Here is a 22935-nt window from a genome sequence, read left to right as displayed (position 1 = left end):
CAGCCCCACCACCGCTATCACTGGTTCTCAGCTTTTGGACTCAAACTGAGAGATAAACCATCAGTTTCCTCTGGTTCCAGGTTGCAGACAGCGCTTGGTGGGACTTTTTGGCTTTCATAATCATGTGAACAAATTCCTACAATGAATCTCCTCATAGACTGGTTTCATTTCTCCATAGAACCTGACTCATACATGGTTTATCAAATACCAGGTGAAATAATGTTATAACTTGCCTCACAAAATACTGTGGTCCATATTCTACTATAATTTCACGTATGTGAAAATCACTTCATTGGCCTGAGGATGTCACTTCCTGCAAAAAGTAAAGTGGCAGATGATTGACAAAAAAAAAATTTATATTAAAAAGCCATAGTTTTTAAAACTGTGTACTCTCATTAGCAAGATGGTATAATGGTTAAGATTAAGTTATAATCCTGACTGAGCAACTTATTAGCTATAAAACCTTTCCCAAGTTACTTGGCCTATCTGTGCCTTAGGTTGCTCTTCTATAAGATGGGGGTGATAATATACTATCCACTTATGGAGTTGTGAGGTTAAATTATGCAAAGTGCTTAAATAGTGTCAGTAGGTATGCAATGAATGTTAGCTATTATATTATTAAAGGGCCCTTTACTCTATGACACTTAAATATTTTAGAAAGTAATTTAGTTGATATACATGAAAGTACCAAATCATAACACTCCACATAATGACATTATAACAGCATTAGAGAAAATTAATATCACAGAACATTTATATAAGCCAGTGATATCCATGATAATTTTCCCATGCTAGTTATCTGAAGCATTCACTCATTCCTTCATTCATTCATTGAGCAAACATTCCATGAAGGTAAACTTTGTTTTTTTCCAGGCCCTGTTCTTGGTGCTGAAGATAAAAAGATATAGCCCTTTCTCTCAAGAAACTCATGGAATATAGCATAAGTATCTTGATTTTATTATTGAAGTGTTATTATGTTTGTTTGATATCAAATATGGGAGTTTCTTCCTCCTGAAAGCAATGCAGTTTCTCATTTCTTTCTTACACGCATGAGTTTTCAGTATGAGGCTCATAAATCCATTGCTGATATATAAATGAGGGCTGAGTTTCTGAAGAAAGTTTAGTTATATCAGAAACTTTGTAAGGGAATTGAAATAAGTCATCAAAGAAGACAGTGAAATTATTCAATCTTTTGTCAAAATGGTGTTGTTTGTTTTAAAATTATACATAATAAAGTAATGTTGAGGGTGGCATACTCAGTACGGTGAAACTGCCGCAAAATTCCGTAAAACATAGATGTTTTGCTCTGAAACAAAAACCAAAAACTCATGCTTTAATATTATTTCAGAGCTTACTAAAGCTCAGAACGCTTCTCGCCAAAAGGCTAATTGGAAGACAGTTGAGCTTGCCTTGAACTTTGAGGGAATATCTTGACCATTGTGGTGGTGACCCATATATAAACAAAAAATTAAAAGAGCTGGAAGTAAGTCAAGAACAACTTTGCTGTAATTTTAAATACCTAACTTTCAGGATCTGAAAGTTTAACCAAATATGCAAATCTACTGGCAATTATTGCGTTCACTTGTTTGGCTCTTCCCTCCGTATGGTTTCATAAGCACACAGAAACCTATACAGCAGTTTCCCCAAATAATGTTTCAGTCAATGTCATTTCATTACAACAAGGACAAAGAAAATCAGTTCCCTGCCGTGGCCACTGCCTGGGTGGAGTCTACACTTTCTCCTCATATCTGTGTGGATTCTCTCTGGGTCCTCCCATTTCCTCCCATATCCTAAAGATGTGCCCATTAGGTTCACTGGTGTGTCTACACTGTCCCAGTGTGTTTGAGTGTGGGATGTGTGAGTGCACCCCGCAACGGGATGGTGTCTTGTCCAGGGTTGGCTCCTACCTTGTGCCCTGAGCTGCTTGGATGGACTCCAGCCACCTTCTACCCTAAACTGGAATAAGTGGGTAAAAATTTTTCCTATTTAGCCAACATTCTCATTTTTAATAACTTTCCTTAAACATATGTATAGGCTACATTTATTTCAATGCTTAAAATTAGAAGTCTTTGGTCTTTATTCAGATGTTTGGTGATGTTTTGTTACTAGAAATATGCCATAAGAACTTAACTCTTGTTCCTATCAATTAGCCTGTGGTAAAATTAATTTTTTATATGTTATTTCACTTAAAATTGCTTAAAATTTCAACGCTTTGGTCTTTATTCAGATGTTTGGTGATGTATTTGTGACTAGAAATATGCCATAAGAACTTAACTCTTACTCCTATCAATTAGCCTGTGGTAAAATTAATTTTTTATATGTTATTTCACTAAAAATTGCAGTTTCCAAGAACCTATCGACAACATAAGTGAAGACTTATTTTACTCCCAATAATGACAACACACATTCTTCTTTCGCCCCAGTCCATGCAGAGGTAGGCGGATTCCTATTCTGGTTCCTGTCGTGTCTGGCTCCTGAACTTCCATAAGAGCCCGTGAACCAACCATACCCTAAGGCTTAGCTGAGTAGTAAAGAAAATGTGACTGCCCCAATCAGAAATAAAGAATGTCTGCCCTCTGATTGTTACCTAATAATAGAATCTTAAACTCTCTGACAATCCATTTGTACTAAATTTCAGTTCCAAAAAAGTATGTTCACTGAAGAATAATCAGCCCATCTCATTTATACATACATAAAATGTTATCCTTGGACTGTGCCTGACCACCAGGGACACATGCTTGGACCATCCTATTTTGAATGATTGTAGAATCAATTACTTTCCTCATTCACAGATTCCTGTTATGCTGTGAACCCACACACTTTTTTAAATGATATAAATTTCCTCAGCAACCTCAGTTTCCTAATTATCAACTTCAATAGCTCCTAGTATTGGAAAGGAGAATGGAGGTTATTTTATGTTTCAACATGAAAAATACTACCAATGGCAGAAGAAATAAAAAGATCATATATAAAATAAATCATAAAGAAAAAAGTAAAAAACAGGATCATTTTTGTTTTGCAAATGAAACAAAAACTTTTCACCTAGAAGTGCTTATAGAATATGACCCTATACTAAGCAAATACAAAACTGTTACTGCTAAATAATTTTCCAAGCAAAGATAATGTCACTAAAATATTTATTCATTCTCGATGGTAGCCTGCTTCTCTTGGAATTCCGGTCAGCTTTGGCAAGAATGTCTCTATCCAAATGTCTCCAGAATATACTGGCCAACTCAAAAGGTATGCCAAATAGGCCGGGCACAGTGGCTCACATGTCATCAGCACTTTGGGAGGCCAAGAACAGGTGGATCACTTCAAGTCAGGATTCTGAGACCAGCCTGGCCAATATGGTGAAGTCTCCACTACAAAAACAAAAATTAGCCAAGTGTGGTGGGTGCCTGTAATTCTAGCTACTTGGGAAGCTGAGGCAGGAGAATCGCTTGAACCTGGGAGGCAGAGGTTGCAGTGAGTTGAGATCGAACCACTGCACTCCAGTCTGGGCAGCAAAGCGAGACTCCGTCAAAAAAAAAAAGTATGTTAAATGGCTAAGAAGGAATTTAAAAATAAATAGAAAGAAAGCCAAATGTGGAAAAATTGGGGGTGCTATAAATTAGACAGTAAAATAGTCTCATATAGACATAACCAAATATTAAAAACTTTCTGTTAAAATTCTGTGAGCCTTTTAACTGTAAAATGATATTTCTGCCCTCTAGATCTTCTTTCGCATTTATAACAGAGCACTTTTCTTGCCTACCTCAGAAAGGCAAGGAACGTGATGGAAACTTGCAAACGATAAAGAATGGCAGTGTCATTATCCTTTCCCTTAAATTAAAATATGGACAATCACCACTGTTTTTTTATCCATAAAATATTTGTGCTCTGTGCCCTTGCTTCTTCACCTTTTATAGTTTTGCTCATAAATTTTAAATTATACCTGCATTTATTCTTAATATAATGTTAAAGGAATGGTATATGAGCTACCACATTAGTTAGTCTGGCTTACAGAAAATATACGGATTAATCTGTTAAAGTTCCTTCTGTAGTTCATCTTGAATTTACATAGACCTTTATTACAAATTTTATATTTTAAGATCTCTCACATATCCAAGTATCTGATTTCAAACTTGACATTCACTCACTTCACAGTGTTAGATTTGATTTATACCTACTGCCAAATGCCAGAAAGTCATGAAGAATTTGGGAAAGTAGGGTTAACTGCCGGTATATACTGGTTTGTTTTTCAGAATGTTTCCCTGATATCTGCTTAGTTTGGACTCATATATATATATTCCACCATTAGCCTAAATGCTATATTTTATTTTTTAAATCAAGACAAAATCCTTAAAAAACACTACTCATTAATTGCCCAAAAAAAAAAAACCCTCCTTAAATCATGGTTTTCTAATTGAATAAACTAAATGTATGGATTGTCTACAATTAAAATTCAGAGGAAAACCTAGTTATCTGCAACTGATTAGGAACAGGTACACAGCATACAGTAGATATTAGGGAATGTCCAGGAAAACATTTCCTCCTGGTAGCTGACATGTAAAATAAAATTATTTTATTTCTAATTTAATACACATTTGAAAAACAATGTATTATTGTTTCCCTGGATTTCCTCTGTGACTAAATTAATTAAATTTATTCACTTAATCAATTAGTTTTATTCTTTACTAGATAATTCTCAGACCTAAGTCATTCCATAAAATCGTTCCTATAAGCTTTCCAATGTCAGTGGGATATAAAAAGTCAGCACGAATATTTCTAAAGTTGCTTTCTATACTTGGGCAACTCAACTGCCCTATGATAAGAATAAAAATGGTATTTCATTATTTGCATGGCCCTTGAAATGGGATGTTCTCAGCTGACTCTGAGAATGTTACCTTCCCACTTCCCCTCTCATCCTCCCAACTCTTGGTTTTGTTTCTTCTAATCTCATCATGCTTTGGAATACTGTGTTAGCCTATTTTCACACTGCTATAAAGACATACTTGAGACTGGGTCATTTACAAAGAAAAAGAAAGTTTAACTGATTTATAGTTCCACATGGCTGTGGAGGCCTCAGGAAACTTACAATCATGGTGAAAGGTGAAGAAGAACGAGGTGTGTTTTATGATGTTGAAGCATGAGAGACAGCAAGATCCAGGGGAAACTGCCAAACACTTTTAAACCATAAGATCTCCTGAGAACTCACTCACTGTCATAAGAACAGCATGGGGGAAACTGTCCCCATGATCCAATCACCTCCCACCAGGTCCCTCCCTCGACATGTGGGGATTACGATTCAAGATGAGATTTGGGTGGGGACACAGGGCCAAACCATAACAGATGTTTCCCTGCTTCTTTGACAGCCTTGGACAGGAAGCATCACCTATAGTACTTTTCTGAGATACTTACAGAACTAGCCTATCCTATGTAGACCGATAACTGTGGAATAAAAAGTGGTCACATTAAGTGACCCAATTTTTTTTTAAGTTTCTGTAGTGTGTGGTTATCCTGTTTACCCATCACACTCACCTTACCTAGGGCCAGATTTCATGGGCTCTTACATCTGCCTTTATCATGAGATCTCAGCCAGCTGAGAAGTTCTCCTTCTCTGGGTACTTCTGGAGTCCCCAATGAGTGACTTACATTAGCTCATATATTAGTCCTGGCTGATGCTTCCTATAGTTTCAGGAGTGACTGCATCACTGCTAACATTGCCATCACCCTGCTAACTAAAGCTCAACTCCAGAGTAATTTTCTCATCAGTTCTATGCTGGATCCTTGGGAATTCAGTATACCAGTCCCACTGGGGCTCTATACAGCCCCTTCCCCAACACACACATTCACAACCATGTTCATGCACATATATATACCCACCCACCCACATACACACACACACACACACACACAAACAGAGCCATATGTGCATAGACATCCATCCCCCCACACAACCATATACACAGACATACACATACTCAACCACACACAATGTTTTTGCAAAGTGAGAAGGGAAATTCTTCATTCTTCCATATTCTACTCTGTCTACAGAAAAAAAGTAGGGGTCCCACAGTAGATGTGCTTGGATATTCAAATTTCACAAATTTTAATAACACCATCCTTTGACTATGCTGTATATATATGAGAGTTTTCTTCTCTTTTTCTCTCCAAGATATACATCAACTATCAGGATCTCTAAATCTAATGAGCATTCAAATAGTAATCTCTGTACTAGACAATTCCCAGATCAGTCCCACTGGTAACCTTAGTCAAGCACCCCAGCTCTTTTTACAATCTGAATTCTTCTATCATTCCAGGTTTTCCACCACAACAAGGCTCTGTAATGTTACGACGAGAAGCAATCACTCCAGTCACCAGATAAATCAGTAGTTATAGATAAGTAGTTTAAGAGAAGAGACTCAGCCAGCAACACTCACCCCAGCTGGGACTCCCCTGCCTGGATCTCCATTTAAACACCTTGCCTTTTGTAATTATCAGTTCACCATTACAATAGTGATAAAAAGTCAAAATAGGTAATGGTCTCAACAAATATAGAAAATCAGTCACAAGAAAAAGAAAACATTATCTGCCAGGCACCTGGACACATCTCAATCCCCATGCATCCATAAGAGGTTCAAATTATTTAGCCCTATTTAACACAGAGGTCTAAGTTCATATAAATACCTGAATGAAGATGAAAGCTGTGAGTTCTAACACCAAATCTGAAGCTTTTTCCTGCTTATGATACTACCTGGTGTGTTCATACAACTTCCCGACACAGCAAACATAAGAACATTGCCACCATGGACCTGAGAATGGGTGTTAGAATCTTTTTTTTTTTTTTTTGAGACGGAGTTTCACTCTTGTTACCCAGGCTGGAGTGCAATGGTGCAATCTCGCCTCACTGCAACCTCCACCTCCTAGGTTCAGGCAATTCTCCTGCCTCAGCCTCCTGAGTAGCTGGGATTACAGGCACGCGCCACCATGCCCAGCTAATTTTTTGTATTTTTAGTAGAGACGGGGTTTCACCATGTTGACCAGGAGGTCTCGATCTCTTGACCTTGTGATCCACCCGCCTCGGCCTCCCAAAGTGCTGGGATTAGAATCTTTGCTCTTTATTGTACCTCCTGCCGTTTATTCAGCAGCTACTTTGAGCTAGATTATTCATGGATGACTCATCTCATCCTCCATTCAGTGCAATGAGATAGATCTAATTTCCCCTGAATTACAGATAAGGAAACTGAGGTCAGGGAAGTTAAATAACTTGCCTATGATCTGATACCCTGTGAGTGTAAAAGCCATGCCCCAACAGAGGTCTGACTCCAGCTCAGCCTCCTTCCCCCATACGAATCTGTCATATGAATCTATGATCATAGGTCAGCACATGATTTCTCTTGCAATTATTCAGGTAGTCAGTTTAGGTTGAATTTCACATAATTTAAGACATATTGATTAGGAGAAAAAAGTAGATCACAAATTTCAGTGTTTAAAGGGAATCATGGTGGTAGTTGCAGAAGACTTGAATTCTCCTGAATATGTGGACTGTCTCCTACTACTGAGACATGGGAAAAATGCAGACTTGAGTTCTACTTGTGTTGGGCTTCTAGACACTGTGCTGGCTTTTGAATGACAGCCTCGCAACAGTGAAGCAGGTGAGCATTCTGTGCCTCAGTTTATCTTGTACAGAATGAGGATTTTAAAATATTAGCCCCATATCCCAAAGAAATCCAGGTATCTATGATCAAAAACATGGTGCAAATTAAAACATATACAATGGCACTACATGGTGCAAAAAAAATGGAAATGTTGAACTGTTAATGTATCAGAATATACATCTGAAAAACACTTGTTTTAAAAAAGATGTATAAAAATATACATCTTTTCACCTCCATTTCCTTTGAGAGCCCTGTCTTCATAAAGGTGTGAGGCAGGGTTAGCACAGCAGTGAAGTGAAGCCTAGCCAGTGAGATCAACTATCCCAGGAACTATATTAGTTGCCCACTGCTGACATAAAAAACTATCACAAACATGATCATTGAAAACAACAGAAATTATTGTCTCAGAGTTCTGGTGGCCAGAGGTCTAAAGTCAAAGTGTTCTCAGGATGGTTCCTTCCTTAGGCTCTCAGGAGAATCCACCGCATGCCTCTCTCCCAGCTGCTGGCGACTGTGGTGATCCCTGGTGGTCCTTTGCTTGTAGATGGATCACCTCAATTTCTTCCTCCCTCACATGTCTGAGTCTCGAATCTCTCCTTTCTCTTAAAAGGACATCGGTCATCGGATTGAGGGTCCACCCTAAATTCAGGATGATCTCATCTGGAGATCCTTAAGTTAATTATACCGGCAAAGACTCTATTTCCAAATGAGGTCACATTCCCTGATACTAAGGTGCACATATTTTTGGAGAACACAATTCAAACCACTATCGGAGCCATGTAACTGGCTCTGTTAAGGAAGGCTGTATTTGCTAATTTGGGTCACTTGCTTGAGAAAGCTTAAAATAGACATAACCTTAATGTGTCCATGATATTCTGGTCTGAGTGGCACAAAGGAAGATATGAAAAACTTTTATGGAATTTCCATACTCCAAATTAAAGGATATTACCTCCCAGCTTCCACCTAAGCTATTCCTGTCTCTTCTGAAGTTCCAAATAATATCTCCACTTGTGACATGTTGTTATAAAAGATCTCATTGAGAATAGTCTTTTTCACCTGGTGAATTTTTTCCTCTTTAGCCTGAGTCTGCTTACCTTTTACAAAACAACAACAACACACACACATACACATACATGCTGGAGCTAGACACGTAAGATTCTTGTACTTTTATCACTTCTCCTGTCCTTGATGGGTCAGAGCACACAATGGCACATTACATATGAATAGAACCTACAGACACAGAAATCAGAAGAGAAATCAGATTGTCTTTGAAGTCAAGATAGTCAGCTAAAGACTCTTATGTGGTGCAACTCACAGCAATGAGAATACCCAAGTTCCTTAAATAGTGACTTTAGAAGTGCAAGAATATTCACATAGTGATACAGTGTTGAGCAAAAAGGTCCAAGCAGTTGCTTAATTTTTCCAAGTAGGTGTACACTGGTTTCAGATTTTATTATCAGTAATTCATCATATGCTAGAAATGAGCAATCTAACACAAAATAAAAGCACATAATGAAACTAAATTGTACAAAGTAAATTTTATACACTTTGTAAAATGTATAGATAGAAGTTATGCTCCTTATCAATATCCAGGAGAGGTGAGGATATTGATAAGGAGCATAACTTCTGCCTACATGTTTTACAATGCATATAAAAAAATTTAAAAATTGCTCAACAAAGTCATCAAGTATTCTAGAAAGAGTGTGCTGGTAAGCAAAATCAGTAGACCATGTGTAGGCCTGCCACTTGAACTTGTCATTTGTAAAAGAGAAATTGTCTTACATTTCTCAGTACACTGTTAATGCTGACCTGTTCTAGTGGAGAACTTCTAAGCAGAATCATGTTTTTTTCAGCATATCTTTGGAACTCCTCAAGGTAATCAGGGGTGGCTTCACTGGCTTCTTTGTGGATTTTGTGATTCTTACTGGAACTCCCAGGTGCTTCAGAATTCAGAGTCTCCTCCCCGCCGCTCTCATCTGTTTACCCCAAGAAAATCACATGGAATTCCATTTGTTTTTGTCAATTTAATGTTGACTAAACACACAGTAGACTAATCACTGATTTTCTCATATGCAATAAAGATTGGTTTTTCATAATCAACCAATTAGCAAATTATTTTCTATTTCATGTACTGTAAAATAACTAAAGCACAGAAGTTTTAAGATTAAAAAACAACCACAACCACCTTTGATTATCCCATAATGTTTACAAATGCAACAAAGTACAGCTGTACATTTAAGCCTTTTTCCCAGTTACCAAATATATCTTGAAATGTGGATACTGTGCTTTTCTGTGCATTAATATTACATGTTGTTTACTTCAACATCTTACCACTTACTTGCTGTGTTGCTGGAACCAGTTTAGGAGATGAATAGGCTTAGAAGAAGCCAGAGCTCTTTGGTTCATTTTCCCACCTTGGGATCTCTGAGAACACTTCCTGAGCTCTGCACACAGAGGCACTTTATTTGGGCTACCTTGTTTATTTGCATAGAAATGCCAGCATTTATATACATGGTATGTGTACCTTACTTCTCTATCACCTGAAAACAGTTTCATCTACAAAAGATACCTATTCATCTAGCCAGATGCATGCTGTAAATATAAAATGATCCTCCCTCTTCCAGTCTGTAAAAAATGCTGGAAGGTATAATATGAAATTTTCCATGTCTCCTAGTCTAGAATGTTAATAAGAATCATTAGAACAGGGCTTCTTCTGCAGGAGGAAATGAGGTGGGGTGCTGGAGAGAGCACTGAGCTAGAGCGTCCTGAGGCCCCCACGTTCTTTGCTCCCTGATTCACTATATTACTTTGCATAAGTCCTTATACTTTATAAGTCTCAGCTACATCCTTTTCTACAAAACACTTCATAAAATGCCTATTCTATAAATTCTAAGAGACTTTTGTAAGTCCATAAATGATTTCAGAAGATCTATTATATGCTATCTGTAAATGTTTGACTTGTGTGGTTTCAAAGGATCCAAGATGAAAAAGTCATCAGAATGGAAAAGAAATAGTACACATAAAAGTGCATTACTCAGTGTCTAGCACTAAAAAGTATTCAATAGGTTTGCTGACTCAGAAGTTAGACTAAACCTATAGAGGTATGACTTAAGTATAACCATTTATGATGCTTAATTTTAAGCACTAAGCACACATGGTAAATAATAATAATAATAGAATCATTCCCCATGAAATATACAGCAACTTATATTTAATTCTTTGGCAAAAACTACAATATGGTTCTGGCATGAATTTATATGCGTTAAACTAAGAATTTAAAATTCAGTTTTTAAAGGTGACCTTTACATTTTTAGTTTAATACATAAAATAATTTCTTACTTAAAAAGCCTAACATTTGCAAATATGAATTTCCATGCTCAGGTTGAGAACAATATACTACTTGTCTTCCACCCAAAAGCATTTGTTCAAAAACTAAGACACAGTCTTTAAAAAGAGTAGCACATCTCAGGCCAATATCCATGATGAACATAGATGCAAAAGTCTTCAATAAAATATTGGCAAGCCGATTGCAACAGCAAATCAAAAAACTTATCCATCATGATCAAGTAGGATTCATCCCGGGGATGCAAGGCTGGTTCAACATACACAAGTCTATAAACGTAATTCACCACATAAACAGAACCAAAAACAAAAACCACATGATTATCTCAATTGACGCAGAGAAGGCATTCGACAAAATTCGACAGCCCTTTATGCTAAAAACCCTCAATAAACTCGGTATCGATGGAACGTATCTCAAAGTAATAAAAGCTATTTATGACAAACCAACAGCCAATATCATACTGAATGGGCAAAAACTGGAAGCATTCCCTTTGAAATCCAGCACTAGACAAGGATGCCATCTTTCACCACTCCTATTCAATATAGTACTGGAAGTTCTAGCCAGAGCAATCAGGCAAGAAAAAGAAATAAAGGGTATTCAAATAGGAAAGGTGAAAGCCAAATTGACTCTATTTGCAGACAACATGATAGTACACCTAGAGGACCCCATCACCTGAGCCCAAAAACTGATAAGCAACTTCAGCAAAGTCTCAGGATATAAAATCAATGTGCAAAAATCACAAGCATTCCTCTACACCAATAACAGAATTAAAGAAAGCCAAATCAAGAACGAACTGCCATTCACAATTGCTACAAAAAGAATAAAATACCTTAGAATACAACTCACAAGGAACGTAAGGGACCTCTTCAAGGAAAACTACAAACCACTGCTCAATGAAATAAGAGAGGACACAAACAGATGGAGAAACATTCCATGTTCATGGTTAGGAAGAATTAATATCGTGAAAATAGCTATACTGCCCAAAGTAATTTACAGAATCAATGCTATCCCCATCAAACTACCATTGACTTTCTTCACAGAACTGGAAAAAACCACCATGAACTTCATAGGGAACCAAAAGAGAGCCCACATAGCCAAGTCAATTCTAAGCAAAAAGAACACAGCAGGGGGCATCACACTACCAGATTTCAAACTATATTACAAGGCTACAGTAATCAAAACAGCATGGTACTGGTACCAAAACAGAGATATAGACTAATGGAACAAAACAGAGGCATCGGAGGCAACACAACATATCTACAACCATACAATCTTTGATAAACCTGACAAAAACAAGCAATGGGGAAAGGATTCCCTGTTTAATAAATGGTGTTGGGAAAACTGGCTAGCCATGTGCAGAAAGCAGATACTGGACCCCTTCCTGACACCTTACACTAAAATTAACTCCAGATGGATTGAAGACTTAAACATAAGAACTAGCACCATAAAAACCCTAGAAGGAAATTTAGGCAAAACTATCCAGGACATAGGAGTAGGCAAGGACTTCATGAACAAAACACCAAAAGCATTGGCAACAAAAGCCAAAATAGACAAATGGGACCTAATCAAACTCCACAGCTTCTGCACGGCAAAAGAAACAGTCACTAGAGTGAATCGGCAACCAACTGAATGGGAAAAAATTTTTGCAGTTTACCCATCTGACAAAGGTCTGATATCCAGAATTTATAAAGAACTCAAACAGATTTACAAGAAAAAAACAAACAAGCCCATTCAAAAATGGGCAAAGGATATGAACAGACATTTTACGAAAGAAGACATATATGAGACCAACAATCATATGAAAAAATGCTCATCGTCACTGGTCATCAGAGAGATGCAAATCAAAACCACATTGAGATACCATCTCACACCAGTTAGAATGGCAATCATTAAAAAATCTGGAGACAACAGATGCTAGAGAGGATGTGGAGAAATAGGAACACTTTTACACTGTTGGTGGGAGTGTAAATTAGTTCCACCATTGTGGAAGACAGTGTGGCGATTCCTCAAGGCCTTAGAAATAGAAATTCCATTTGACCCAGCAATCCCATTACTGGGTATATATCCAAAAGACTATAAATCGTTCTACTATAAGGACACATGCACACGAATGTTCATTGCAGCACTGTTTACAATAGCAAAGACCTGGAATCAACCCAAATGCCCATCGATGATAGACTGGATTGGGAAAATGTGGCACATATACACCATGGAATATTATGCAGCAATCAGAAATGATGAGTTTGTGTCGTTTGTAGGGACATGGATGAATCTGGAGAAAATCATTCTTAGCAAACTGACACAAGAACAGAAAATGAAACACTGCATATTCTCACTCATAGGTGGGTGATGAAAAATGAGAACACATGGACACAGGGAGGGGAGTACTAAACACAGGGGTCTATTGGGGGGAAAAGGGGAAGGCCAGTGGGAGGGGGAGGTGGGGAGGAATAGCCTGGGGAGAAATGCCAAATGTGGGTGAAGGGGAGAAAGGAAGTAAAACACACTGCCTTGTGTGTACCTATGCAACTGTCTTGCATGTTCTGCACATGTACCCCAAAACCTAAAATGCAATAAAAAAATTTTTTTAAATTAAATAAAATAAAAATAAATAAAATGTATTATGGAGGGAAAAAAAAAAAGAGTAGCACATCACATCATAAATTAGTGAATCCAAGTATGCCGTATGCCATTTTAAGATCCTTCAACAGTAAATCTTAAATCATTTTTACCATTTTGGGTTATAAATTCTATGCAATTATAGGAAATTGGGTCATAATTACTTTTTCCCTAAACTTCAGCTACATTTAAATATCTACAACCATTGAAAGCTCACATAGGTAATCAGTGAATGGTTATATTTAGAAAAGATAGGTGAGCATTTCCAAGAAACCATTTCAATCAATTTACAACTAATGTTAAAATAAAAGATTGAAGATAATTGGTCTCTTACCTTGGGGTTTTTCTTGTCCGCTCTCATCAAAATGTTTTGTTAATTGATTATAGAAAATTCTATCATCACCTAGTAGGAGTGTTAAAAGAACATGTACAAAATAACTTCCTCATCAATTAATTTATAGATATGCAAACATAATCACAAAAAGAAATTATTAATCACGGTCATTTAGTTATATTCTGGGTCATAGACACAACTCAACACTCAATATGCTGCCATGTTCTGAAAAAGAAACCCCCTTTTGTAAATCAATGATAGAACAATGATTTTTAAATGTATATTACAAGACATGCATAATAAGATACTTCGCCATTAAAACTGATCTCATGTCCAATGAATTATGACATCTATTACTCAAGAATCATCTCAGAATTAGTCATTTTGGTTTGTTAAAACATACAAAAGAATATACAAGTGATCAAAATGAATGAGTGTTTTCCATTAGCTACTCTCTATATGTGATTTTTTTTTTCTATTTAGGTATAAGAAACAAGAAATTTAGATGGTTCTGGATTCTTTAGTATGTGCTATTGCAATATAGTAGGAAATACAGGGCTTCTAAGTTCTTTTGTAAATTTAAAGCATTAAGGCCATGTCATTATCCCCTGCAAAACACGCATACACACACACACACACACACACACACAATAAAAACATTGTTCTGGAAGAGAGTCAAAAGGTTATCTAGGTGGGTATTCCTCTTTGGAGAACTCTGACTAATCCGCAAGCTATTATTACCTACATCAGGTCATATGCAAAATTGGAAAATAACAAAATGTTACACACCTACTACATAGTAGCACTGAAGCTGTATTCTATATTAAGTAAAACGTATTTACCAGTAATTAATAATAAAGCATTTTGCAATTTCTACTTTCTACCATATAAAAAGGAACATTATTTAGTGTAAAAAATAAAATCGCGGTGGTGATGGTGGCTTATTTACACTTAAAAAAAGAGCATAATTTTTATTAAACATAAGAACTAACCTACTTATGGTGTTTCTTTTTATACCATGACTTCCAGGAAGCTCCGTGTAAAAATGAGTGCTTAATTATGGTAATAATATTGTCCTGGTTTTTTTGTACATTAACTTGTCCCCTTTTGTAGATGTTCTCAAATCCCCCTTTCATCTTTACTTGAACTTTTCTATAATTATGTGCATTTATGTTTCTATTGCAAGCTACCTCATATTGTTTTGGAATACAGATTATGAACAAATAAACATAAGAACATCGTTCAGCCAAGCCAGCTGCAGCCGTTCATAATACTAGCACTTTGGGAGGCTGAGGCAGGCAGATTGCTTTAGTCCAGGAGCCTGAGACCAGCCTGAACGACACAGCAAGATCCCTTCTCTACAAAAAACACAAAATTTAGCCAGGCATGGTGGCGTGTGCCTGTAGTCCCAGCTACTCAGTAGACTGAGGTGGGAGGATCACTTGAGCTTAGACGATGGAGGTTGCAGTCAGCTGAGATCATGCCACTGCAACTCCAGCCTGAGCTGAAGAGTGAGACCCTTTTAAAAAACAAACAACAATAACAAAAAACTCAACCTAGGTGAAGATAGTTGGGTACAAGAAAGACCTTTGAGGTGTTTCCAAAATTCTGCCACACGAACTGCTGTGAACCGCAGCTTGCTTCAGTCTACCCCTCTCTGGAACCCACCCAGCGGCTCTGATGTTATGTCTCTGAGTAACCTCTAGCCCCATGCCACAGAGAAAGTGGAAAGATTGCTAGTTAGCACTGGTTGACCCCTAAATGAAGTAACTGTGAAAGTGTGAGTACCAAGCAAAAAGTAAAAGAGGACATCATAAATTACAGACTCAAGGCTGAGGACCCATCTTGTCAGGAGGCACTGATCTGAGCTCTCTCTCTCTGCACCCCTGCATCTTCCTGTTTCTTCTGCTCTCCTATTTCAACTCCAAAAGATTGTCATATGATATTCTTAACCACAGCTCCAGTCTTTAAATCATACTGGATCATATATGTTTAGCTTCCTTCTTCTCCCCTGCTCTGTAGGTTTTGGTTTTTTTGTTTGTTTGTTTGTTTGTTTGTTTGAGACGGAGTTTCACTCTTGTTACCCAGGCTGGAGTGCAATGGCGCAATCTTGGCTCACCGCAACCTCCGCCTCCTGGGTTCAGGCAATTCTCCTGCCTCAGCCTCCTGAGTAGCTGGGATTACAGGCACGCGCCACCATGCCCAGCTAATTTTTAATTTTTAGTAGAGACGGGGTTTCACCATGTTGACCAGGATGGTCTCGATCTCTTGACCTCGTGATCCACCCGCCTCAGCCTCCCAAAGTGCTGGGATTAGTTTTTATTGCTGTTGTTGTGCTTGTTTTTAAAATTCAGATAGCGTTCAGTTCCTAGAAGGTGCTCAATTAAAAAGAAAAGTGTGGGGAGGGGGGGAATAGGTGGTGGTGATGCGTTTTCAATATATATAAAATGTATCTTATAGTTATGAAGGAACTCCAGAAAGAAGGGGAGAAAAGCACTGAGGAAGAAATGAGGGGAAAAAAGTAAAAGCAGAAGAGAAGAAAAAGTGGGAAGGCAGTTAGAAGGAAGTGGAGGAAATAAAATAATAACAATAGCAAAGGAGTTCATTAGAAAGGAGACTCATTAGAAAGGTGGAACTGGCAGCTAGCGAGAGAGCCAGCCCCGACCTCCCACAGCACACACCAGCACAGATCTGGCTGCAGGTACAAGCACAAAAAGAGCTTCCTGAAACAGGGAATCCCACGTTAGCCGTGGGAGTTAGGCAATAATAACTGACTAGGGAAGCTGAAAGAGTGACCAGCAGTATTTTATAAAACTTCCCTGTCTGTAGTTAGAACCATTCCTTATTCATTGAACATAACTTACTAAGTCACCTTTCCCAAATTAGTGAGTCCTCACATTACAAACATTCCACCAAATATAACTATATATTGTGACTCCTACAAAATTTTAACAGACTTCAATGATAATTCAATCAATACCCCTCCCCAGAACTCACTAGAATTGTCTCTCACCCCCTAAGTGTGTTTGGGTAAATAGAAGGCTGAACTTTTCCAGCCTCACATGCACCCTGACTTTTGAGCCAGCAGTGAAAACTGACTCTGAGACTGAGTTTTTGTCTTATCTTGCACATAGTTCTTTTGATAATATCTGTGGATTCCGCATTATTTAAAAATAGGTTATTGAGAGCTATTTCATAAAAATTATTTTTGCACTATGCTTGAGTCCTTTTTGTGAGAATTTACCCTACTCTTTTATTAAAACATGCAGACTCAGTGACTGGCACCCACTGGTGGGATATGGTTTGTATTGCAGCTGATTCTAGGTAACATTTGTCATTGTCAATATCTCATCAATAATCTTCATAAAAACCCGAGTATTTTGTAAACTTGAAAATATGCATAATATTATGCACTTAAGGAGCAGTTTTGAATTATTATTTTACAACCACAGCTAGTATTCAAGATTATGGACGAGGAAATTGTTATCCTATCACTTCCCCTTCATAATTCTAAAGTTAAGTGATGGTTCCATGAATTCAAGGAAAGAAATTCAGTCATCTCAGAATATGGAAATCTCCTGTGCTAGATGCGATTTGTTGAAGAATGTTCATTTTAAATTCAAAAAGCAGAGATGCATTTGAAGGTGATGATGCTCCTCAGACACATACATGGGCCTTATGATGGCATCAAACTCCTCACAGTAGCATCAGATGAAAGCACATTGGTGCTTCTTCCATCTGACCAGCCCGCTGTCCTTGATGAAAAATTACCTTCACTGCCCATCATGTTGTTAGTGGTTAAAACTTACCATTTAAATTGTAAGCTGCAAAATCTAAATGGAACTGCATGTGTGATCTTTGTCACCTCATTTTCATGAATGGAAAAAAATATTCTGACACAAAAATTACATACTTAATTCTAGCTCACCTTCTCTGCTGACCTCCATCGCACACTGCCTTGGGTTTATTTCCTCATCCATCAGTGGGTCAAAGTAATTTCTGCCGTATTCATTTCCTGTGGAAAGTACACGAGGTAAGGGTCAGTGATTATTAGAAGCACATGAACCAAAATGTTAATTTTGAAATCGACACCGGCAAAGAAGGACCATTTTAGCTCTTTTATAAGCTTAATTTTTTTACAAGTCTTCCAGGCCTCCCTTTTTTATAATTATCATCTTGCAAAAGGTCAGAAAAGGTAACTCAGGAAACAAGTTCATGCTATCTTTCTGTTGCTAAAAGTTAATGAGAAAATTATCAAACATAGACTTTAGAATAATAATAAAAAAAACTTAAGCCAAACTATTTTTAGGATATACTCATGAAATGGACATAGTTGAATTATAATGATGTGTAGAGCGCACTGCTGATTATATTTACTCACCTATGTATCACTAAGTGTATCATGTTGTTGTGTCCAGAATTCCACAGGCAATTTAGTACTATCTTAATTATGAAAAACTACAGCAGAATGTACATGTTGCTAGTTGGGTAAAAAGAAAGAAAGAGAGAGAAAGAGAGAGAGAAAGGGAGAGAAGAAGGGAGAAAACTAGGAAGGAAAGAAGAGAAAAGAGAGAGGCTTGCTTATACATCTTCCTTATGTCAACTTCGGTAACATGAAGGGAAGGTGCAAATGATTTAGCCAGAAATTCATTCCACTCACATCAACAATCTTAACATCACTAAGCAAAATTTCTCACATCATGTCTTCCACTTACTCTGTCCTTACCTTCATGACCAAACTGTAGCATAAGGTATAACTTTGTGATAGAGAAAAAGGCCTGCTATTAATTTTCCAAATCTAGTTTCATACTTCCTGCAGACTGAAATGTATATGTCTGTTGCTAGTAATTTGCATTCAGCAAAATGTACCCTACACTGATGATAATTCAAGTTGCCTCAAACGCTGCAAAAATAAAGCCTTGTAGAATGAAAACGACTCTGAAAGTATGGCTCGCAGGGAAGGGTTAATCCATATCAGATATACTGTGATATTCTTTAGTATATTTGTTTTAAGATCAAAAGTAATTCAAACAGCAGCTCCTTTTCCAAGGCTAAATGAAATTTTGATGTGAACCTAGGTTCAACTTCTATTTCTGGGCTGACACATTTTTGTGTCAGTCTCTGTTCTATCAATGCAGGAAGTACAAAAACTGAAAATCTGCTTTACCTTGAGGTCTCAATAAGGAAAGAATAAACGAGTTTCATTTTTGTTACTTTATCTGTCAACAACTACGAGGCTGATATGAATCTTGGCAGCATGAAATCAAAGTATTTTATACTGCAATCACAGCATTCTTCCTCATTCACTGTAATTGTTTTATATTTTTCTTCTACGACAAAGCGCTGTGATACTCTATGCCCTTCCATATGCTGGTAAAATAATCCACCTATATTAGTACAAGCATGGTATCATAGTCCTTACACTATCAGTCAACTACTGGTACCCAGAGTCTGGAAGCTTCTCCAAACCAACACAAAACTCAAATTATTTATCTTCTATAACTGACTAGTAAATATTACCAAGATAATCAAGACCGTGGAGAGTAAAAAAGGTTAAGTCATCTCTCACCAAAAGTCTGGAGTAGTGTATTTCGTTTTTAGATTCTCAAAACCATTTGCATCTCTGTTGTCAGTGGAGACATTGGGGTCTCGCCCAGCTGCACATGAGCGAGGCCTGCAGGCTGGGAGCCTTCCAGACCCCATCTCCCTTCAGGGCTCGATGCCTCCATAAGCAACTGGAATGAGGGCCCTTAATGTTGATATAAAGTGTTCCCTCTGCATTTCATGTGGGTTGACGTACATGTGTTAAGTTACAAATGCCACTCCTGGAGAGATTCATTTTGTGTTTCCAATTCTGGGATCCCATGTACAGCATTTTACAAGGAAAGAATTCTGAGGTCTCCGGAGCAAAGAGACAGCTTCTACACTTAGTTCTGAAATCCTTTAAATATCCCCAAGTTCTGTACTGAATTTATACACATTTTATAATAATTTTACATTCTATTAAGCATTGTTTTACAAACATAGTATTACACTCAACGATTGCCTGTCTTCCCCACTGAAATATAACCTCTATGAATGCAAAGACATTATCTCTTAGCTCACTTCAGCACTCTCAGTGCCTAGAATATTACCTGGTTTATAATATGATCTGAATTCCTTAAATAAACATCTCTTGGAAACCTGTTGTAATACCTTAATTCTTTCATTGGCTGGATATTCTCTCTTGATTAAAACAAGCAAGAAATTATCACCTTTTATTCCTATTTTTTTCTATTTCCCCTCCCATCTCTCCTCCATAACATCACCACCTACCCACCCCACTTTTCTTTTTAATCGAGTACCTTCTAGGAACTGAGCACTATCTGAATTTTTAAAACAAACACAACAACAACAATAAAAACTATGACCCCTGCCTTCAGAGCAGGGGAGAAGAAGGAAGCTAAACATATATAATCCGATATGATTTAAAGAATGGAGCTGTGGTTGAGAATATCATAGAAGCATCTATACCATATTGGGGGTGTCAAAGAAGACTTTGTAGAAGAATGGCTACCGGAAATACGTTTTTGGAAAGGTTAATTAGGAATTAGCCAGTCAGAAATACAGAGAAAGAAGTTTTTGACAGAAGGAGCCATCTGGGCAAAGGAGAAAAGACTCAAGTCCATAAAGTCATGGGAAGCACAATTTCTTGGGAGATGTTTCTCAATTTTTCTCAACCTCCTAAAGTATACAATTTAATAAAGTGAATAATGGAACCCAAACTTCTTCACTAGGCCAAGAATCAACATTAACTAATGTTTTTGCTCAAATTCTTTCTGATGTTTTATAATAATTCATTTACTCAACCAATACTTACTGAGTGATTATTATAGGACTATAGCAGTAAAATGAAATACTTAAAAATCTCTCCCCTCACATAGTTTACATTCTGTGAGTGGAAGAACAAGCACAGTAAATATGTATATTTCATAATTTATTAGATAGTGAAAAGTGATGAGAAAAATAGTGCCAGGTAAGGATGGTCCGACCCCAGGATGGGGTGGGGGCTGCATCTCTTGCCTCTACCTTTATTTCAAACAAACAATGCCACTCAGGTTTAAGCCACTATGCTTTCAAGACAATTGATAAAGTAAAGTTATAATGTATTTGTTATTATTTTTCATAAGTTTTTATTCTTCCAATTGCTTGCTATAACATAAATCAGTCTATGAATCAAATAAAACACATTCTCAAGTATTAAAATGATTATTCCTTTCTATTGCTATTCCTTGTTTTAATAAACCAGTAATTTAAACACAGCAGGTAGAATTTAGAAGAGTAAACACATGGAACCTGTTATAAATTTAGAAACAACGGACTCCGTCATAACAGTAGCCCTTTGGCTGTCTTTCATTGGGTGGTGTCAGGATTTAATAAAGCGGGATGGTTTTAAAGATATGGTGTATATTACCAGAAGGTAGACTGCTAATAGAATCAATTCCTAAAGTGTCCTAATCATTCAGAGTATGCTTTTGGATATATCTAAAATCATCTCACAGGAAAATGAACAGACCCACTGAGAAATTCAAAGTAGGGCATTTAGCAATACAAATACGATAGATTTTAATATGGCTGATACTAACTCCTTGTAATATTCAGATGAATATATGCCAATCACATGTGTGTGTGTGTACCCATATATATGTTTAAGTATGGTTCTATGTTGAAGCAATCAGATGTGATATATAAACCAATAAACCAGTAAATTGGTCTTGTCGATATTCTTGATACTCTATTTTTGCTTCCAACTTCCCAGTATCAGCTGCTTAATGTCTAGAATTGCATTAGTTAATTCATTTCTTGTGCTACCTTTTATTGAACTAGGAGAGAAAAACACATGCACTTACCTTCTGCCCTTCCACACATATCAGGTTTTCCTATCATTTAACTCAGAGCAGCAAAGAACATAATCAGGGCTTTTACTTAAATTACACTGTACATGAACTTTGGTCAGAAAACCCTCTAGTGTGCACCCATGCAGTTCCTTGGGGGCTATAAGAGTGAGAATGAAATTGCCCACCAGAGGAAGCTTAGTAACAATCATGAAAGTGTCTTGACTCAACGAAGCAATCACTTCCTTTCAAATCAGCAACATTAGCTAGAGAGGAAGAAAAACCTAATGCATCTGTGTGTTTCTCAGTTTTTTTGTTGTTTGTGGTTTTTTTTTTTGCATCATTCTTGTTCTTTTCCTGTAAATCCACCTGCTGCAGCTCAACTTTTCGTCACCGATCACTGTGTTTTCTATAATATGCTATAAACTAAATAACTAAACAATGTGTATTTTATTATTACAACCATGCACCAAAATTTTACCACAGAGGACATTCTCCTGAACAGTATGCTTTTTAAAGGCATGAAGTCTGGAAAAATAAAATTAAATTTGTTTCTATGAACTTTATAAATAAATTTGAGAAAACTTCATATATTTCCACTTTAAAATCCAATACAAGTATCTCCAGCTTAAATGTCCATGGGGCCAGGAAGTCCACATAAATATAAAAGCAAATATGTAGAAATCAGGGGACTACACTGGGATATAGGGGACTAAGAACAATGTGAAATCTGAACACACTGTACTATACTAAATTCCAAATACTATTTTTATAAAGTTGATTTGCAAATGTTTTTAAATAAAATACAACTTAAAATACAAGAATATTTCTTAATGATAAAAATAGTTAAACTAAATCTTCATTGTACTAAATGTCAAAGCAAAATAACAAAAACAATAAATAACCAAAACATCGCTATCTTTTTTTAAAATTTAAGTTCTGGGATACATGTGCAGAACATGCAGGTTTGTTACATAGATGTATGTGTGCCATGGTGGTTTCCTGCACCTGTCAACCCGTCATCTAGGTCTTAAGCACTGCATTCATTAGCTGTTTGTCCGGATGCTCTCCCTCCCTGCACCCCACCCTTGAGTGTGTGATGCTCCTCTCCCTGTGTCCATATGT

The 22935-nt window shown here is 37.1% G+C and overlaps 1 protein-coding gene across 8 annotated transcripts in view; it reads right to left on the bottom strand.

The window, feature by feature from the left end:
- Positions 1-22935, bottom strand: part of LOC100406559 (orofacial cleft 1 candidate gene 1 protein) — a 212734-nt gene that overhangs the window by 63100 nt on the left and 126699 nt on the right. For 7 of the 8 annotated variants that reach the window (XM_035294963.3, XM_035294961.3, XM_035294971.3 and 4 more), the window contains 3 exons: positions 17865-17951; positions 13937-14005; positions 9450-9616 (listed from right to left, as the gene is read on the bottom strand). In XM_035294963.3, the coding sequence (XP_035150854.3) occupies positions 9450-9616; positions 13937-14005; positions 17865-17951 (323 nt within the window). The remainder of the gene's footprint in view (positions 1-9449; positions 9617-13936; positions 14006-17864; positions 17952-22935) is intronic. The other variant, XM_035294964.3, reaches the window with a different exon arrangement.

Source organism: Callithrix jacchus, chromosome 4 (assembly GCF_049354715.1).
Source record: "Callithrix jacchus isolate 240 chromosome 4, calJac240_pri, whole genome shotgun sequence".
Lineage (NCBI taxonomy): Eukaryota > Metazoa > Chordata > Mammalia > Primates > Cebidae > Callithrix > Callithrix jacchus.
The sequence above is the reverse complement of the archived record's forward strand: the minus strand, read 5'-3'. Positions and strand labels throughout refer to the sequence as shown.